The sequence below is a fragment of the Phalacrocorax carbo genome, chromosome 3, assembly GCF_963921805.1.
Source record: "Phalacrocorax carbo chromosome 3, bPhaCar2.1, whole genome shotgun sequence".
In the NCBI taxonomy this organism is placed as follows: Eukaryota; Metazoa; Chordata; class Aves; order Suliformes; family Phalacrocoracidae; genus Phalacrocorax; species Phalacrocorax carbo.
The window spans coordinates 16,681,173-16,702,290 of NC_087515.1; the positions used below are offsets into that span (position 1 = coordinate 16,681,173).

A 21,118-nucleotide genomic window follows, 5' to 3' on the forward strand; every position below is an offset into this window, starting at 1 on the left:
AGTAAGAAAAAATATTGCACAAATGACTGGATCTGATGCTTTTTTAGCTTATGAAGAGAAAGGTTGTATAGCAGAATGCTAATATGGTGAAAGTAATTTTCTATTTTGTGTATTTTCTTTAACTGAATGAGTCTATATCTTCTTTAATGGAAACATGAAGCTATTTCACAAGTAACCATACACATTTAATCACTATATAGTAATATTAGAAATCTGTGTTCCATCATAATTTATGTAACAGAACAATTGTCTTAGAAACTGACACAAAAATGTCTTTACAGCCTTACAAAACACAATATTTGTGCGTCATCCTAAAACTGGGAAGTTCCTGGTTAATTTTGACCCACAAATTCCAGAGATTGTCCGAGAGACCAAATGTATGATCAAGCTGGGTCTGGAAGTACCAGAGGAAGCAAAAAAGATAGTAAAAAGAGAAAATAAGCTGAAGTCAAACAAGTTGCGTTTAGAGGTAAACTTAAAAATTATAATGATTGCTGTTTACACAATAAAAAAGAACATCTGATTAACCATAGAAATTTTGCTATGGTTAAATAAAAATTAAAGCTGGGTATGAGGTAGTTTAAATCTGTGGAATGCAGAGGTGGATATAGATGATCTCATTTGAAAAAACTCCACTAACTGCTGTATGGGCTAGTATATACTTAAATATAAGCATATGTGTTTCTCATACCCTGTGGCATGTTAAATATATCCTGGTGGTGAAATAATTGGAGCTATCCAAAATGTCTTCACTCTCTAAAAATCAGTAAAATGCAGTTTCAGAGTTTTTGAGAAGCAAAGATTGGATTTTTTTCTGTATTGGAAGATATGGTGAGCCACAGAAACATCAAGAATTTTGCAGGTTACCTCCAAGAGAAGTCAGATTTCTCATACTCCTTGCAGTATTTGCTATTGTTTTAGCATTTAGAGAAGCTTTTATCGTCAGCATGAGGTGCACCATACCAGTCTTGTGTGTAAGGCACGAGACAAAAGGGTATATTAAAACTGAGCTTATATGTGATTTTAATTATCTAAAGTGATACTCAGTTTCAAGAGGGTATTGCAAGTTACAGTCACTAAAGCTCAAGCTGTCTTTAGCTCTAGAGAAAGATCATACTTTGGCTTTGTGCATAAAGACTAGGAATGTGTTGCATAAAAGCCACTTCCATTCTTCCTCACCTAGCATGATATGATTTTGTTACATTGTACATAGCTACGTAACATCTGCGTAAAATTCCACACGTGTTTTCAGATGTAGTCTTTTACTTCTCTCCATGTTTTTTCTAATGATTTGATTGTATAACATGTTGTTTGCTTCAGGAAAGAAAGCACTTAAAATATTCTTCTTGATCCTACCCTTTCTAATAATCAACAGGGTCTTCTCCAATGTTATGAAGATTTGTGTCAAGAAACACCAATGATTTTTGTAAATCTAATGGCACCAAAAATGAAAAAGGTTGGTGTTGCTAAATGCACTTCAGTATACTTCAGAAGAAGTTAGAATAACTCAATAATAGTTTATAATTTTAAAATATTTAGATGGATCTGCATGTTGTGAACTTAAAGAATTTTACTAAAACCTTTAAGACCAAAAATTTGCTCTTTGCATCCCTCATACAGGGCTCAAATAACATGTATTAGAGTAGAATAATCTTTGCCTGAGAGTTGTAAACCCAGTAGAACGACAAATATGGATTCTGTGGGTCTATGTATCTACACAAATCTCTGGCTTTGACATGGAAGTAAATTATAACTTATTGCCGTTTTAGAGGTTTTCATGGGAAGTTTTGCTTTTTCATTTAGCTGAAATATTAAATGTCATGATCCTTGTCTTTGCCTGGAGAGAAATATTAGCCTTGTGAATTGAGTAAGTCTCTTCAGTGATGTAGAAATGTTAAATACTACACTAAAGGTACAGTTTTACTGGAGATGCAGAATGTCTATCCTACAAGCCATATTGTTTTGCCAGACACTTGCAAGGGCATGTATGTGTTTGTTCTAAGTAACTCCTCCCTTTTTGATTGTAAATAATATCAGAAGATTGCAGATTTTACATAAGTTTGTGTAACTATGTAGTTGGCATGTGCCAAAGTGCGAGAAACAAAAACCTTGTCCTTGCTCTTAAGAGTTAAATAATGAAAGACAAAAGATAGTGATGCTAATCTCCACTTCAGTGATACTACTGTAAATATGATTATATTGTAGAGGGAATCCTAAACCTCTGTATTTTAGAGGAGACAACTGGCAAAAGGGAAGGATGAGTATTGTACAAACAACAGAACATGAAAATGTTTTTTGAAGAAGGGAGAGAAGTCTTCAGTGTGTAGGAAGAAGAGAGGAAAGCACAAATCCAAAGATGGAATGAGCAAGTCTAACCTATGGCTACGTTGGTGCCATAATTTGACAGCAACTTATGCAGAGCCTTAAACTCTTTCTAGATTGGCTGTGTTGGTTACCAGTAACAGTCCCATCCCCACATTGTGGACTTAAACATATTCCTCAAAAACATATATATTAAGGTGATAGTAATGGCTGTATTTGCAAATAGCTGTGTGGCTATTCGAGCTGAATTCATTGCTTTAACTGTGATATAGACATAGAAAAAGAAGCATTAGGATGAAGAGAGTAGGTGAAGTGCATCCAGGTGGTGACGTGGTAAATGTTAAGAAGAAAGAGCAGATACAATAGATGGCCATTTAAAATTAAATACGAGTGGAATCAGTTCAAAGTTTCTCAGCAATTAAGCAAAATTAAATTTCTGTCACTTCAAGGATGATGGGGATGGCAAAATTTTAAATTGTCATGGCTGTATACTGGGAAATCATTGAGAAGTTTTGGAGTGCTAGGCAAAAATTTCAGAGGAGCTCTGTGAGAGTCTGGACAGGTTGATTTTCCTAGCCTGGTCATAGTATTAGATATCGTTTTCCTCAGAGTCTCATCTTCTTTGAAGGTCCAGGGTCTGCAGTGGAGGGACCTTGAAGGAAGGATTATACAGTGAGAGGGAAACAAGCTGATTTCAGCTATATGCTGAGTGTCTTGCTGGTGACAAATCCAGATGAAACAGAACATGAAGAACCAAGAATTCAGTAAGGGAAAGAGTAGGGAAGAGAGGATTTTTAAAATTAGCATTGAGGATGTAATAAAATTTGGAGAGGATCAGCGTGATTCAAAAAGGGACGATTGAAAAATGTCATGAGACAGATACATGAGGTTGAAAGACAAGTAATTATGCTGTTCAGGGTGGTCAAGATATATGTTAAAGGACAAATGATAAGATCAATAGTGGACTTGATTTTAATTTCAGGAAGTACTGGGAACCACTAAAAGACACTATCCAGGAGAACAAGAGGGGGAAGATTTTGTTGAGCATGTACACTTGATAGTTGTGGACAGAGGCTATAGTATGCACTACCGTCCTTTTTGCCAATATTGCATAAATTTATTTGCTCTTTTCCTCAAAAACTTATAACCTTCCTTGTAAAACTTAGACAGAACTCTTTCTTTCATCAGTAACATTAGTGATTCTAATAATAGTGGCATTTGTTTTAAATTATGTTTTTTTTAATCTATGAAATTATATTTTTATGCTTAGATGGAAGCTGTGTTGAGGCAAGGACTTAGCATGTTGACTTGGTCATCTGTGACACTGGAAAATTTCTTTCAAGAAGCTGATCAAGTTCTGTGTATATTTAAACAGTTTTTGAAAAAGGTATACACTTGATCACTATATGAATGAATGACAGTTTAGAGAAATTATTTCCAGTACACTGCTCTTCATATTGCAAATTAATCTGTACTTTATTTTTGTACCACTTTAATAAGCAAACAAAATTTTTATATATTTCAAGTATGTTCTTTTTTGAAGAATGTTATATTCAATGATTCTCTCCTATTATTGCCCTCAAATGTTTGATCTTTGCTTCCGTTCTTGCAGTAGCAGGTATTTCCACTTGTTGTCCTCAGATTCTGTGACTACCACTCTGATTTTCACAGTCAACCTCTGCGTCTCTTTGAGTGCTTGTCCATGAATGCAGCTGCACAGAAAATACCTCCATGTAAACACTGTCCAGTGAAGAACATTTTAGCATTAACTGTGTTCGTAGCAGGCATGCTGTGAAACTGTTTCCTCTTTGTGCAGTCCATAAAATAATGAAGGGGAACATGCTTTTCCCTCACAGTTCTCTGCATGCTGAGTCTGCTTTTTTCTTCTCTTAGTGTTTGCCACGTAATTTCTGAATTCTTTTGATTCCATTAACATGCCTGAGGACCTGTATTCGTTCTTTTTCTTCTCAAGACTTTACCTTGATAGTTAGATCATCCGTCTGGCGTAACAGTTGAACAGTATGGCAGTGCTCTCTCCTACCAATGTCATAAATTGTGCCTCCTGTGGTAGGAGTTTTTTAGTCACTGATGAGTATATCAACTACTTTTTCTCTGGCAGAAAAACATAATTATGATCGAGTGCTCTGTTTGCTGCTGAAAGACAAAGCTGCAAAAAAGGTTGGCTGTGTAAGAAATTAACAGTTCTCTGAGCCTGAGTATATCTGAAATAATGATGTCTTTTGTAGATACACTCTATTTTCCTTAAATATGAAGGTTGTGTGACTATATTTAGACACTGTAAATATCCCCTAAGTCACCATAACTCATGAGGCATCGCTGTGCTTCCTTTTTCTCTGCTTCGCTCATCTGGAGGTCTTCTGTGTTCATGCTTTTACCCCAGGGGTTTTTCTCTTATGATTCACTTTCTTAGAGAATTTTTCTACTATGTAAGGTTTCTTGCATTTTCACTGGGTAGAGAGATACAATTTTTATTTTTCTGTAAAACATTTTGTACCTGTTAGAACTCTCCAAAATTTATCTTTAAAGCATAACATATTCTATCTACAGTATTAATACAATGTTCTCTTTTTAGGTAAAAGATTTAAGTGATGTGCGGATTGATTTAATATTAGAAGAAATATCAAATACTCTTTTAATTGTCTTACCAGTAGATGGTGCTATCAAAGTAGAGAGTATGTTGACCTGCAATGAGGTATGTGCCACTTTACATCTTCAAACTTGAATTCCTGTGTATGTTAGAAACAATGCCTTAGTAAATTAATATCAAACTGGAAAAGAATTATTCCACTGTAAAAATCAGGATTTTTTTAATGACAATATTCTTGTTAAAATATTTTATATGAAGGTAAATTGGTTCTTAGGTATTTGAGATGCTTAAGCTGTAGTATTTCATAGATATTTTTATTTATTTAACTGCTTCACAATGAGGTGAGATTTTAATTTTTTGTATGAAGTTACCCAGACATACGCAGCCTTTTTTTTTCCTCCCCTATTTTTTCCAATGAGTTTTTTTAAAGGAGAAGGCAAAAAGTACTTTCAATAAGTATATTTGAGAATTTGAAAGTTTTTGTGATTCCAAATGAGGATAACAATGTATTTAGTTAGTTAATTAATGCAAGTAAATAAGGTTGTTAAGAACAGTTGAAAGAGCATTTGGGTAATTTCAGATTCACTCTGTGACCTCCCTTAAATATTCAGAATTTTCTTCTGGTCCTTAAAAATTCCATTGTATTTCAAAAGTGGAAATTGTAAAAAAATCATTACAAATATAGTGATAATACAACAAAAGATTTTTATAATGTTGAATAAAGATTTTGGGTTTGGTTTCTCAGTTTTCTTTTAAAAATGTTGTCGTTTCATTGAAATAGTCTCAGGCTAAAGAATGCAATATTCAGGCAAATGTTTTGGCTCTCCATGGAGAGGAACAGTGGTAAGATAATCAGTGATACTATGATAATTCATTGATATTTTTATTTAACAGACTTACACTAAAGAATGTGCTGAGTTATTGAACCGCAAAAGCATGCAGATTGAAGATGCTGTTCAAGAACTAATATCAGTATTTGAAAAGAATTATGAAATTAAATATTCTAAGAAAACCTCAGAAAAACATTTATTGCCAGGTAGATAATTTTGATTATTTAAATACAAATTTCTCTCCCTAGTTTTGTATATTTAGCTTGTACTATCAAAATTGAATTGTTTTAGCTTATTTCCTTCAGACTTCTCCCTCCCTCTACAGTTTCATCTGTGTCACAGTTTTCCCGTCATTTTCTACTGTTAAACTAAACCACTAGCCTGTGAAATACAGAGGCAATTCAGTATTGGTGGAGTTTCTAGAATTAAACTCTGTCCTTCTGTTTAGATTACCAAGGGATTTTTCTCTAGAGGAAGAATGTTATGGTTTCATTTCTCTTAGTCTCTCATAACTTTTTTTTTTCCTCCATAAGTGAAATACAGTGTTCCTCTCTTCTCAGCTGTGTCAGATATTTGGTACGGTCCCTCTCTTTGTGACTTTTTAGCTACAGTAGAATTGTATGTCAAACACTAGTGCTTTACTGGCTGGCCGCTTTAAATTAGTACAGTTAATTGACTATCAACTGCTAATGTACGAGGCTCACAGCTGATCAGTATGGCTGGTTCCCACTGCACCAGGGTGTGTTAGAATTTAGGAGGTTCTGTACCATTGTAGGAGAAATAGTGTATAGCTGGAGGAAAATACTCTGTTTTAAGGAAAAATGTATTTTCAGGCTTAATCGGTAATGGAGCTCCTTTTCTTACACAGGATTTTTTCCTTCTGGGTTCAGTTTCCTCCAGATATAGAGGCATGGTCAGAGTCAATAGACCACGTCGTTCAATACAATGCAACCAGAACATCCTGATGAAAGGATACTTCTCTGTATTTTGTTAAATTGTTTATATTGATTTGGGGTTTGGGGTTTTTTTTGGCCATTTCCCTCTCATATATCTATGTCTGCCTACGTATCTATAATAACATATTTATAGTGCATGGTGTTTGTTGGGCTGAAGCTTATAGACTGGACTCTTAATCAGCTTCCTGGTGTTAAAAAAATGGTGTGAAATAAAACCAATTAGCTGATCCAGGTACTACTAAAATAAAAAGCAATATTGCTTTGCCTGTAAAGAGCAGGGATGGCATGCTTCAAAGTAGAACACAATGTTCTGTTAACAAAAGAAAATGTATTTTTTAAATTTACAGTGAAAGAAAAACATATAGTGTTTGGAAATAATGAAGAGGAGAGAGAAAAGAATACTTCTGCAGCTCTTCATGGTGATAATACCAAGGGCGGTGATAAAGAAGATGAGTTTAAAAAGGTATTTTGTGATAAGGGATTTTTTTTCAGACTGACCAGATTAGTAAACAGTGTTTTGAGTTTGGTAGCTGGATATCTGTGTTACAGAAAGACATCACATAGACAATATGAAAAGTCATGTAAAAATGATGAAATAGCTTCCCTACAAAGTGAGTTTAAGATGTATTTTAGCTTTCAAAAGTATATTCCTTGGTATTTCAGTTATCACCTTTACTAAACAAATTCTCAATATGTGTGAGTGGTAAGTGTAAAAGTTTGGAGAGAATATTGTGCCCAAGATGTAACATAGGCTTTGCTTCTCGGATGGGCATAAACATGTATCCTTTCTATTCTCCTCTTCCAACCACACCAAGAAAGATCACCTTCCTTTGTACTTTTTCCTTGAAGAATACAATCTCTTCATATTCACCAGAGAAGGGAAGTGGAAGTAGAGAAAAAGCCTCACAAACTTGCAAGCACAAATGCAGTAATGTTACAAGGTTGCAATCTGTTGTTTTGTGCTAGTGATCCTGTCATGTTGCTGTATTTTTGTTTTTAACACAGTACAGTCAGACTTCACTGCATTTGTCTCTTATTTGACAAGGGTACATATGCACCAATATTCTTGGATAATTCATGGTGTTTGTTTTTTAATATGGAGAGCTTTTCTGAAGGAGTATGAGATTTCAGCCAGATCTCAGTATTGTGTCTCTGAATAAGACAAATTGAGTTTTCTCAGATGCTATATTCTCTTCTTCATGCAACTTTTACTGATTTACTTACTTAGAAGCTGGTTTTCCCCCAACTTCTCCCCATGTGTTTCTCATGTAGCTTAAAGCATAAATTCCTTCAGACAAGAACTAATGTGTTTGACTTAAAACCTTTTGAAATAATATTCAGGTTCCTGTCTGAATACAACACTAAACAATGTGTGTTTTATTTATTACAGAAATCTAAAGAGATGGTTGCCTGTTTCAGTCACCAGCTGCTAGACAGCCTCCAGAAAGCCACCCGACTGTCTTTGGATAGCCTTAAAAAGAGAATATTTGTTTCAAAGTAAGTTGCAAATGAAAGATTCCTTCAATAGTACTATCACAACAAAGTTATTTCTGTGTTAATATAATAATACAAATATACATTCACATGTGTAATGATACATGCACATGTATCATTAGTGAAACAGTTCCAGACCTGTTGGTCCTTTTAGATCAAGCAAAAGTTGGAGAGCATTCACTTTTTGTTGCAGTGATGCTTTGGGCCCACACTTTTATGCTTTAATTCTTTATGTTGTTATAGTTATACGCACTTTGTTTTGTGCAGAAAATGAAGTTTATTTCTGCTATTGTTTCTCCTCTGCCTGCACCCTATTTTTATTCCCATGTTTTTCTTTCAAGATGCTGTTAGTACAATTTATTGTCCAACACAAACGACTAGAGCTTAAATGACCATTCTAAGTCATACATGGCAGGATGCCCATATGTTCATCTCATTTCAGAATATTTATGCAAGCATGGCTATGGACTCAGAATTGTTTCCCATGGGTTAAAGGTTACCTGTGCACTCTTTATGAATTCTATATGATAATGGCAATATCCATATCATTCTCCTATATTCAGTACAATTTCTATAGATTCTTCTCTGCTCGAACAGGCATACAGTTCAGAGACAGAATTGCTTCAGTGTAATATATTGTATATTGAAAAGCCTGCTTAAAATTCTATTAAGATAATTTATTTTAAGCAGGTAGGGTTGTTGGTGTTTTGTCATTAATGTGTGTTGAATCTTGAGATTTTTCTTTTTATGAGGACTTCTTTCGTAGAAAATATATTGAAATCGTGATCTTATTGAAGTGAATGGGAATTTATTTGGGTGTGTCCTCTACATTTGTCTATGGTATTGTATCATTGAATCTTCCCTCACTTGGTCACTGTGTCATGCCAGAACATTTAGAAATTGTACTTTGCACTTTGTTTTTAATTTTAGTTTTGAGTGGGTTAGGTCATGTATTTATAATTTTGCACTAGCTTGTCATCTTTGAAACTCATTTTTCTGTTCTGTTCAATATTTATTTAAGATGTAACGAGGTAACTTCTACTCTTGATAGGTTTTTGCGTGAAATGGGCAGTAAAACTTTATGCCTTACTCAAAGCACTGGCAGAGTTCCATAATTCTTAAATTGGGACATTAATATCCAGAATCAGAAAATATTCTGGATAAAAAATTCTGAAAGCAATGGCTAGATCCAAGGTAACCTTTCTCTGACTGATGAGCTCTGGCTACTATCTCTACCCTTTAAACACGAAGCTTCTGTAAATTTTGTCAAGTAGTTCATAACTTAATGTGAAAATTCTCCGTGAGGGTTTGACCAGAAAAGGTAGCTTGAAATTATATTTCTAAGATAATTTGGGGGAGGTTTCATGGTGAAATATTTCTGACATGTTTCAAAATTATTTTCAGCAAAACTGCATTTGGGAGAACAGAATTTTCTGTTTGTCCAAGCAAATCTGAAGAGGTACCTTCTTTTCTAAAAGCAGAAGTGCACCTTGCTATTCCCAATGTGGTAAGTTATGTGTTATATAGGGAAGGTAAAATACAGTCTTTTATAGCTATCTCTGCATTTGCCCAAGCACAGGATGTGGACAGACGTCTACTGAACCAGCATCCATTCCAAAGAACAGCTGCTCAGGCCTTTTGGTGTGCTGAGAACAATGATGAAATGTGCTCACAGTCCCAGCGTTCCTGGTTTCTCTCTTAGTGGTACTTGCACAACTTGGTCTTTTATTGTTCTTCTGTGTTTCAGCAATTACCTTGCAATCTGTTCATCAGTGTTCTTTGGAGAATGATTATGGTTCTCCTTCATGTGTAGCAGTTGCAATGCTGGAGTAGATTTTTCATGTTTGTTTTTTTATTTTAACTGTTTTGTTCCTTCTGTGATTTAAATCCTTTGTCGACTAAAAATAATGAACATGACATTTGCTCAGTTTGGCTTTAGTCATCTCAGTAGGATGTAAGATGACCAGAAGGAGGAACACTGAGCAAAAATGAAAATATTCAAAACCAAGAAAAGAGCTGTAGATTCCTGTGTGTGGAGAACAAAAAGGCAGCTGGATTGCAAAAAGCTAATAAATGCATTTGTTTTGCTTTTATAGAGTAAGATAACTCTGTCAGCAATATGTATGGTATTTTATTTTATATATGAGAAGGTAACTTAATATTAGCCATTGTCTTCTAGAAAGTTTTATATTAATGAGATTGTAATGAAAGAAAAGTTCTTTTCTAAGGTGATATTCCCTTGATTTTGAACCTGTGTTTATATTGGCGTTTGTTGTACATTCACACTGTACATGTGATAGATAAGGTCTGTCAAAGTGTAGATTTTTTACCTTGTGGATATTTGTGTAAGCATAAAGCCCAAGCTCCACCCACTGCAAAGGGAAGTACATCTATCCTTTTTCAAGTCCTCTGAAATGCTTGGTTGATCCAGGATAAATTACCACTTTGCTAATGCTAATAGGATTTTGCAAGATCCTTGCTTTTATGCATACAGCTGCTCAATCTGTGAAATCGATTTATAAAACATCAGAGTCACTTTTAAGTAATTTATATCCCAGTTCTAAACACTCTGGATGATTTCATAATTTCAAAATAATGAAAGCTATAAGATGATGTTCTAAGGACTATATTTGAGCATTGAGCATATCCCAAGAGAATTCTTTCTTCTGAAGTTTAACAAGAAATGCTGTTTTTCTATTCTTTCCTGGATCACTCTCAGGAAGGTTCTTTCTTTCTGCTCAGTATTTTGGAGAAACTGATGTGTGCCTTTACTCCACCTTATCCTACATGGAACTATTTTCAAACAAGAACAGGACAAAGTCACATTATTACTGCCACTACAGTGTGAAAAGTTTTTGGGTTCGGGACTTTATGGCTGTTTGTGTACTGCTAAATAAAACAGACCAGAGGCTGTTCTTTGACCTCAAAGTGTGCTGACCTGAAATGGTGTGAATCTACAGCAGTAAATGCTTTTCTTCCTGAATCCAGGAGTTTACATTCAACCTGTGTGTTAGGGACAGCCCCTGTCATGGTTTATGTGGCAAACTGCCTGAAATTTTTTCTGGGAGAGTGCTTTTTTGCATCATCCCAAACTAGGCCAAGGGAGCATACTGGCATTTACAGTGTGGGTGATGGCAGACCAGAGCCTGTGTTTTGACCCTATTGTGTTTGCTAGTTGTTCTTGATTCAGATCAAGAATCCTTGTTTTCATTCCAGTTCTTTTTATCATGTACTCTGGTAATTGAATATGAGTTCTCGTCCTCTTCTGACTTGCATAGTAGATTGCTTCCAGAATTATGATACAAAATCCATGCCATATATATAAGTTGAAATCTCCAGGGCTACTGCATGGAGTTCCTTTGGTCTGCTAAACACTGTGCTCTTGCAAAAGTGTTTGAGGTAATGTAACCTTTGGGATAAAAAAAACCCCTCAACATTCAGTATTTATTCAACTAGGTCCTTTGACACTTTGATCCAGATGATTTTGTTTGCCTGGAATTACTCACAGTGTGAATATACATATAGATAAGCACTTAGGAGGAGAGCTTATATAGCTGTAAATCTTCTTTAAAATAAGCTGTCCATATGTATTTCTATGACCATCCCTCTTACAGTTCTCTCTGATGGAATTTAGATCCAGTGGTTAAGAGCAACAGAGAGGAGGATCTTGGCCTGTAATTTTTAATGCTTTGTGATTCTAGAATGCAGGAAACAGTTTGTGATGTATTCCCATGCACTATTAAAAAAATCATTATAGAAATACTGTTTAAGATGATGTAGGAATTGTAGAAATAATTTAAAAAACCCAATAAATCTGTCTACATATACACTTGCTTGTCATTTTTCCCACAGTATGACTGTACAAATAGATAGTAGGTCAGCACAGTAAGTTTCATTTCTTTAGAGGCAATTCTGAGCCAGGCAATCTCTTAAAGTTATATTTTCCTTCTTCTCTTCTGGGGCAACTTCTGCAATTCACTATGAGTGGAGCAAAACTGAGGTCTTATGAAATTATGACCATCGGTTGCATTTATTTCACCAATATTTCAACTGTTTCAAATAGGTAATGGTTCCTAGTTTAGAAGATATACAGCAAGGCATCAATCGCATGATTCAGCTAATATTGGAAGTAAGTCGTGGAGTTGCTCAGTGGGGACAAAGACATTTTCAAAAATCTAGTTTAAGAGCAGAAACAGGCACACAGCAAGTATCTTCAGCAGGCTTTGGATCACCAGGAAAAAGAGCCAAAAGAGGGGAAAGTAAGTAATTTTTTTGTTTGTGTTTGTTTTGTTGTTTTTTCCCCTTATTTCAACTTGTTAGTTAAATAAAAATGCCTTATATAAATATTTGTGAATAAGCTCACTTTTCTTCAAAGAGGCCAACTGTGGATTATATTGAATCAATTTGTTGGGTTTATTTTGATTCAATTAGCTGTATTTTTCAGAAATAGCTTTTCAGGCTTACATAAATGTTAGAACTCTGAGAAACAATAAGCAAAAAAGTCTTAGAAAAATGGCTAGATTCTGAATTTCCTCTGTTATTGGAGGCCAAGTAAGCTTTTAATTTATCTTTTTACCTACTTAGTATGGAATGTAGTCATAACGATATAGTTGAAACCATAAACAATGATTGTAGACTAGCTGTCACTGGAATATTGAGATAGAACAAGAGCTAGTTTAATAATTAGATTTCAGTAAAGATTTTAATTGATGTCTGTATTCTTCGAATGGATTATAAAACACTTCAAGTGTTTGTTCATGTGAATATTCAGACTGTAGATAGACCTGCATCCATTTCAGTCTGATACTTTTTTCCTTAATATTATTTCTAAGCATCTGTCTGTATGATTTGCAAGCATCCATAAAAGTCCAAATATATTTTTACCATCTGGTTCTCTTAGCTGCTTGGCTGAGCCAGTGATCTGCAATACAGTGGTATCGTTGTTGTGATTCCTTTGGAAAATCTTTAACATCTTGGAAAGTTTTTCTTTTTGATAGTCCGGAGCTGGGACTTTATTCTTCTACTAATGTGCAATGTATGATTTTAACCTCTTTAAAGGACTTCAAGCAGCGTGGCAGGGGGCTATCCTCATCAGGCAGTCATAGGCTTTTCCTCTGCTGTGTCAAAATACAACATCAAGTACCTATTTTCATCACCTTTAAACTACTCATGAGCAATACATGGGGGCATATGTTAATATTTGGCCAATGAGACCTATGGAGTACGCTGGCAAGGATAGATCAGTCTGAGACTTTGCTTCCAGTAAGGTCTTAAGAGTAAAAGAGAACTCAGAATTGCATTAAATCCCCCCATGAAACAATGTGTGGGGTGGGAAAAGTGGATTTTTCTCCTCCCTTCTCTTAAATCTGCTTCAAAATGCTCAGGGATCTCAGGGATGTCAGTGTCTATATTGACCATGATTATCTCAGCAATTCATCAAAGATGAAGGAGGGACATGATAAATTGCATTTTATTTTCCTTCTATTTAAGCTTACTTGTAGTTCTTAAAGGAGGCAGGGCTCCTGTTTCAGCATCAACTGGAGTTCAACAGTGTAACTGGAGCAGTAGCTACCAGTGTCCAAACTGCTTTGAAAGCAGATTTGGAGACAAGAGGTTTAAGAAAATCTCTAGATTTTCCTTTCTTTTCTTTATTTTTAATTTTTTCTCTTTTTTCTTTTTTTTACCTTCATTCCGTTCTAACCTCTTTCAGACAAGTCTCAAAAGACTGATATTAGCAATTTGTAAGACAAGTGCAGCTCCAAAACATTACAAACTATTTGTGCCCTCATTAATATGTGACTTGGGAAAGTTTAGCATGTTTTTTGAAACCACTAAATAGAATAACAGGAAGTTATTTGTTTGAAGCATGTTAGAGTTCAAGAAACCTACGCTATTTTAAAGGGTTTATACAATTAAAAAATTTCAATTATATGAATTTTTTAAAAATATAAAATAACATAGAATGTTTATGAGGCCTTGTTGTGTTCTAGTTACAATGAAATTACAGTGGAAAAATGAAATTTGTGAATTAAGACTATTTTCTTTCTATTTGGAAACATTCACTCTAGATTGAATATGCTGTAGCTGTATAGAGCCTGGCCTGAACTAGCACTTGGTACTTTCATTTTAAGTAGTCAGACACACATTTGAAGGAGGATATTCAGCCTTACTGAACAGCATCATTGCTTAACTTTGCATGCGTAGGTTTAGAAGAGAACTCTAACCAGACTTTTAATGGTTCATTCTTTTACATATAATTTTATTTTACAGAAGGAGTTGAAGATGTTGTGCTTGTCAGAAAGCTAAGAAATTTTTACTCAGGTGTTGCAGAACATGAAGATATTTCTCAATTAGTTGTGCTCCTCTCTTCTTCTGTGAATTCTATAAGAGAATTAGCTAGTAAAGTTCTGCAGGACTTCCAGAAATATAAGGTGCTGTGGGCAGAAGATAGAGATGCCAAAATTCAGGTGAGTTTAATGATGATCACCTACAGGACTGTTCCTCATAAATCTTATCTTTTGAAATCAGAAAACATTGAGGAAAAAAAATAAAGGAAAAAGATGTAGAAAACACATTAACAGCTGAAATTATTATTATTTTGTCTTTCAGTATATTTCCTAAGCAGAAGTAATAACATGCTACCTAATTTTTGGGCTGGGACTTGGCTTTTCATGTTTCTGTGCTGTTCTGGATACTGATAAACTGGTCCTAATTTGTTTATTGCTTTAATTTTTGTTTGTGGAACTCTGGAAATTACCCCAGTCTGACATGATGTATACCATAACCCATAGAAATTTCCACAGCATCACTGCTGATAATTGTGCACTTTTCGCTATGGAAAGTGTTTATATTGAGTTTAATATATATTTTTTTATTCATCACCCGTCCTGTAGTTATTTTAGAAGATGAGTTCTGTATTCTCTATTCCAAGAAGACTCTGCTACTCAGTTCTTGGATCTTGAACTCTAAGTTGAATCCTCAAGAATGGTAGAAAAATTTAGCATCTGCTACAGCAAGAAAAAGTTAGTTTTCAGGAATTGGAGGTCTCTAGGACTTCTGCTTCAGCATATTTCACACTGTCCTTCTACAATAGAGTTTTAATTTAGAGTTTGAATTTAGAGGTTTGGTGGAAGAAAGTTGGCTTCTACATCTACTTTATTTAACTTTGGCTTAATTTTCTATTCTTTCCTATTTAATAGACTGCATTATATATACATAGATCTGTGAATTATTGCATCATCTTGTTTTACTGCGGGGCAGTGGTAGCTTTTGAGTGTCACAATGCAAGTTGTGCAGACTGTGGGCTAAAAAAGCCCACTTTATATGCAGAGCTGAGAATTTACTGTTAGTCTAATTAAAATTCTGAGTCTAATCAAATAAATATTATCAATTTGATCTAGTTACTACTGAAGAAAAAATATTGCTACAGAGAAAGGTTCAATAATAATGCAGTTAAGTTTTATACACACACGTCCTGGTTTCTACATTCGGTGCTCTCAAACAAAAGAATAGAAGTAGGAAACAACTTTCAGCATTTATTACTTGCCCATGCGAAGTAGGCATATCAAATACAGCTCTTGTGTAACATTTCTGAAATGCAGCTTTTCAGAATCCCAAAACTTTTCTACACTTGAGTTCTGCTCATGGAACTATGCAGAAAATGTGTTTTACTGTGATTGTTTCATACGTAATTGGACTAATGGTGTAGTCTTTCTGTAGGTGCAAGCATGTATTTTTTAATCTCTGTTTCATCACCTGTTTTCACAAAACCAGTAAGCACTTAATGTCTTGGATATCTGTTTCTCTGTTAAATTTGATTGGAATTTCCCAACGAGCTTGAGACTTATTGACGGAGAAACTGATAAACATGAACACCTCATCACATGCATTTTACTATGTTAGCAAGGCTACAGAAGACTAAAACCAGGTATAATATTGGTGTACATTTTCAGTAATTTCTGAATAACTGTTGCCACTTGTAACCAAAAATATGAAAATATGAAAATGTTGACTGACATTTTAAACTACACACAGCAATTTTTGGCTGGCTGTCCATCTCTGACTGAAATTAAAGAAGAAATACTTCACTATGCTATGTTTGAGCAAGAGGTGGAAGATTTAAAACCCATTATTCTTCTTGGTCCAGTTGAACTGCATACAGGTATGACATTTGTTATCTTTGTATGTACAGTCAAATAATGAATATAATAGCCATGGTATTTGGTTTATTCTCTGAAATAAATGCTTACAATATGGATTGAAATTACTGAAGAGACCTCCCTGAATGATCAGCAAGGGCTCACTCAGACCCTTCTAAGAAATCTGATTTGAAAAAAACCTTCCATTCCCTGTTGGAGTGGTGAAATGAAATTCTGTCATGGCTGTGAAATTATCATGGAGGCTTGCTGAAGAGTTAATGAATGCGTATTGACACCGATTTGATCATCTCTGGCATTATTATAAAGAACATTGGTAGCATAAATCACCTTATTTGGTATTGATTTTCTGTTGTTCTCAGAATATCATGTGTTTTCCTGTCCACCTTTAGTGTCTTTAAAGATAGAGAAACTCATCAACACCTGGTGTTGGAATGTGTTCCCTCACACAGCATCCATTCCCTGAGTTCTATACATCACTGTGCCTCAGCACCTGGCCTACTGTGGCCCTGACAACTTGGTACTCATTGATCATGTTACTCTGAAGTAAAATGTAGTCTCTTCAGAAAACTGCTTGTTGAAGAATTAAGCTGTTTGTGCTATGACAAAGAAGCAGGATATGCTGACTGCATATCCTCACGCAGTTCCTGGATGCAACTTGTTAATGGAGCCACTCTGGAGACAATGAATTCACTCTGGAAAACTCTTGCTGTCTATTATTCAGTGACCAAGAGTTATAAGAAGCAGTGTATCCGAACGAACATGGATTATGTTGATGGTCACACTACTCCTTCATCTGTGACCACATCACACGGACCCAAGTCCTCTAGGTTCAGAAACAAGGATATTAAATGTCTTTATGATCTGGGGAAGTAGGTATTTTTCTTGGACTCAATTTGGGTTTGGGAATTGATTTATTTATCATTTACATATTCTAGCTTCTGGACAGGGTACAGTACTTTTCTTGAATTACCCCTGGCCTTCAGGAATCAGATTTTTAATGCTAATATCCACATTATTAAAGAGGAAATGTTATCTCCTGTAATTTTTTTTTTTTTTTTGTGAGCAGAAGGGTTATATGGTGTTAGTATCTTTTGGTTTCTTTCACCAGAGTGCAAAATGTTGCCTATTAAAATCCTGATTTATTCTGGTAATAAGCTAGAGTGCCAGTGATTGGCTTTTCTGCCTCTTCAGTGTTGGTTTGTGTTTATATATTAACTGCATACGATATGATGTGACGTCTTAGCATTTTAGTTCTGAAGTATTCCAAACGTCCATATTGAAGTCCCAAGATACTATTTCCTCAGTGGGTATAAAGAATTTAAATATCACTGATCTTTACACATTTGGTTAATATATATCAAAAGTATCCTCTGAGAATCTGCATTAATAAGTAGGCATTTTTCTTTTTTATTCATCTTCTCTGTATTATATTAGATAATCTTACCGATATGTTTTACAGATATCATAATATACACTAAAACAATAGAAATATATTTAAGTGTAGCTGAATTTGTTTTGAAACTTCAAAAATGCAGTAATTGGATTTCCTGTCTGCTTTTCCTAATTGCTGTTAAAGAGCCATATGTGATGATGAGGGCGTTTTTTACAGGAAAAAATTAAGATGTACATTGAATAATTTTATTTTTTTTTAAATTAGGACCACTGAAAATAGCTTTAGCAATGGAAGCTAAAGCCTGGAAGATGCTCCTCTGTCATTATTTAAACGAGGAATATAAAAAGAAAATGACAGACATGATGTCGTTCATAACTGAATATTTAAAGAAATTGTCTCGACCTTTGGGTGACTTAGATGATGTCAGATTTGCAATGGAAGCTTTATCTATAATACGTGATAATGAAATAGAAATGGATATGACTCTGGGACCTATTGAAGTAAGATGACTTTTAATTTTTTATCTTGGTTAAAATATATAATTATATAATAGGAATCATAAGATATACTGAGAACCCAAACAATTACTTTATTGTCCTGAAGGGTCTAGGCTGAAGATGGGAAACAAAGTAATATATCTGTTGCTATTTTTATTATAGATTATGAATCAGTATTAGGTACTCTGCTAGATATGGTATGAATGCAGAAGAGAAGAAAATTATTCTCTCACAGATAAATTATACTGTAAATACAATCTAGGAGACAACATGCAGAAAAAGCAGATGAGAGCACAAGAAAAAGGAGCAATACTCTCCCTTTCGCTGTGTGCTTTTCCATTAGCCTTAATCCTCTTCCTAACTTTTCTGTATCTATAAACAAACATCTTGATCATCTAACCCATGTAAATATAACTAGTATATATTCATGGAGCCACGCATCATTATATGCTGTCAGAAACTTGCAGCATTCTTCTAGTTTTCCCTATAAGAACGAAGCTAAAAGAAATAATTAAGTTTTATATGTACTTGGTATGTATTATCACACTCTGAATCAGTCAGCTTAATAGAGCACATTTGTTTTTCATTTTAGTCTACCTTTTGGAGAAGAAATTGTATTGCTGTATTGTAACATTTTCTTTCTTGAAGACTGTTCTAGTAACATGATACCAGAAAGGACTTTCAGTGGATTATTGTCACTTTTACTAGTTTTATGTTAAGAAAGTGGGTCTTGTCTTAGCAGTTCATGCAGTGGTTTGTAAGCTAGAAACGGTACAGAGACTATTTGAAGGCCAATATAACCAGTTTTGTGATCCAAAAGAGGCAGAGGTTAAACAAGTAAAGGAAGAACCTGAACAATAATTTCAGGTTTTAAAGTAACATTCATATCTACTAAATATTATTTCTTAGTCTGACTGTCCTCAGACTGAAGATATGGACATGGTAATCATACTCAGAGATGTTAAATAAAACAAGCAAGAAGAACTGAGTTCAGCACTGTCTATTTGTGAGGTTTTACATGTGCATGAAATGAGGCAAAATTTGTAAATAAATAAATAAAAAGTATACAAAATTATGAAGTATTAACATTGCTTGTTTATTTAGACCTGCTTCTGGTACTTTGAGGTGAATATTAGGGTAAAGGTTCTGTCCCAAACCACTTATATTCTATATGTCTTGCAAACATTTACTCCCTTTCTATATTAATGTAATGATTTCATTAATATCAGTAGGGCTAGTCATGTTAACACATCACTCTTAGATCTTTTTTCATTAACTTTTCTTAAATAATGAAAGAATATAAAGCTGCTAAAATCAAGAAGTGGCTATAGAGCAATGGCAACTGATCAGTAATTTCAATGTTTTGTCTTGTTTTCATGGTGGATCTAATGAGGTGATTAGGTGCTATATTTCTTACTAGAACATGAAAGAAGGAAAGAGGGCTTGATGTAAGGAAAAGTAAGACAGGAAGGGGATTGAGCATAGTCAGTATCAAGGGAACATCATGCCTGACCAACTTGGTAGCCTTCTACAATCAGATGACTAGTGAACAAGGGTCGACTAGTGGATATGGTTTATTGTGATGGTAGTGAGGTTTTTGACACTGTCTCCCATAATATCCTCATTGGCAATCTGATGAAGTGTGGACTAGCTGAGCAGGCAGCAAGTTGGACTGAAAACTGTCAGACTCAAAGAGTTGTGATCAGTGGCATAAAATCTAGTTAAAGGCCAGTAAGTAGTGGTATATCCGAGGGGTCTGTGCTGGGTCCAGTACTGTGTACCTGGAGGATGAGGGCAGAGAAACTTGCACCCTCAGCAAGTTTCCAGGTGACACAAAACTGGGAGGAGTGGCTGACACACCAGATGGTTGTGCTGTCTTTCAGAGGGACCTTTATGGAGAAATGGGCTGACAGAAGCATCGTGAAGTTCAACAAAGGGCGATGTCAAGTCCTGCTCCAAGAGACGAATAACCTTAGGCACCAGTACAGGCTGGGTAGAAAGTAGCTTTGAAGAAAAAGAACTGAGTTTCTTGCTGTACATCATGTTGAACATAAGCCAGCAATTGCCCTTGCAGCAAAGAAGGTTAAGGGTATCCTGGGCTGTATTAGGAGTTGTGTTGCCAGCAGGTTGAGGGAGATGATCCCCTCAACTCTGGGATATGAGACTTAGCTGGAGTGCTGTGTCCTGTTCTGGGCTTCCCAATACAAGAGAGACATGGGCGTACTGGAGTGAGTTCAGCAAAAGCTGATTAAGCAATGGGAGAATCTGACATATGAGGAGAGCCTGGCAGAGCTGAGAATGTTTATTCTGGAGGAGGAAGGTGCAGGGGACATTTTATCAATGTGTATAAGTACTTGATGGGTGCTAGGAAGGAAGAGGGAACCAGACTTTGCTCAGTGGCAGCCAGTAACAGGACAAGAGGCAATGGGCACTAATTGAAACACAGTAAATTCCATTTAAACCTAAGAAAAATTTACTGTGAGGGTGCTCAAATACTGGAACAGATTGCCCAGGGAGGGTTGTGGACTCTCCATCCTTGAAGATATTAAAAACCTCCCTGGACATGGTCCTAGGCAACCTGATTTAGGTGGCCCTGCTCTGAGTGGGGGTGGGGGTTGGACTAGGCAGTCTCCAGAGGCCCCTTTCAACCTCAGTGGTTCAGTCTACACCTCTCTCAGAAGCTGAACAGGAGAGAAGTCTATGTGTAGATACCTGCATGGAGTAAACAACTGTGTTTATCGACAGTCACAAACTGCACAGGTTACGAGTCGTAGGTCAAAGGGGCAGCTAACATAATGCACACTGCTGTTTGTCTTCATTAGCAAATCTTTTGCCTACCTCTTGGGAAACTCTAAAATA

General features: G+C 35.4%; 1 protein-coding gene across 1 annotated transcript in view; it reads left to right on the forward strand.

The window, feature by feature from the left end:
- DNAH8 (dynein axonemal heavy chain 8) overlaps positions 1 to 21,118 on the forward strand; it is a 138,729-nt gene that overhangs the window by 17,588 nt on the left and 100,023 nt on the right. Inside the window, exons 14-25 of the mRNA XM_064448596.1 lie at positions 282 to 469; positions 1,376 to 1,456; positions 3,593 to 3,709; positions 4,916 to 5,035; positions 5,825 to 5,966; positions 7,070 to 7,179; positions 8,107 to 8,213; positions 9,657 to 9,717; positions 12,274 to 12,469; positions 14,481 to 14,677; positions 16,245 to 16,371; positions 18,027 to 18,262. Of these exons, the coding sequence (XP_064304666.1) occupies positions 282 to 469; positions 1,376 to 1,456; positions 3,593 to 3,709; positions 4,916 to 5,035; positions 5,825 to 5,966; positions 7,070 to 7,179; positions 8,107 to 8,213; positions 9,657 to 9,717; positions 12,274 to 12,469; positions 14,481 to 14,677; positions 16,245 to 16,371; positions 18,027 to 18,262 (1,682 nt within the window). The remainder of the gene's footprint in view (positions 1 to 281; positions 470 to 1,375; positions 1,457 to 3,592; positions 3,710 to 4,915; positions 5,036 to 5,824; positions 5,967 to 7,069; positions 7,180 to 8,106; positions 8,214 to 9,656; positions 9,718 to 12,273; positions 12,470 to 14,480; positions 14,678 to 16,244; positions 16,372 to 18,026; positions 18,263 to 21,118) is intronic.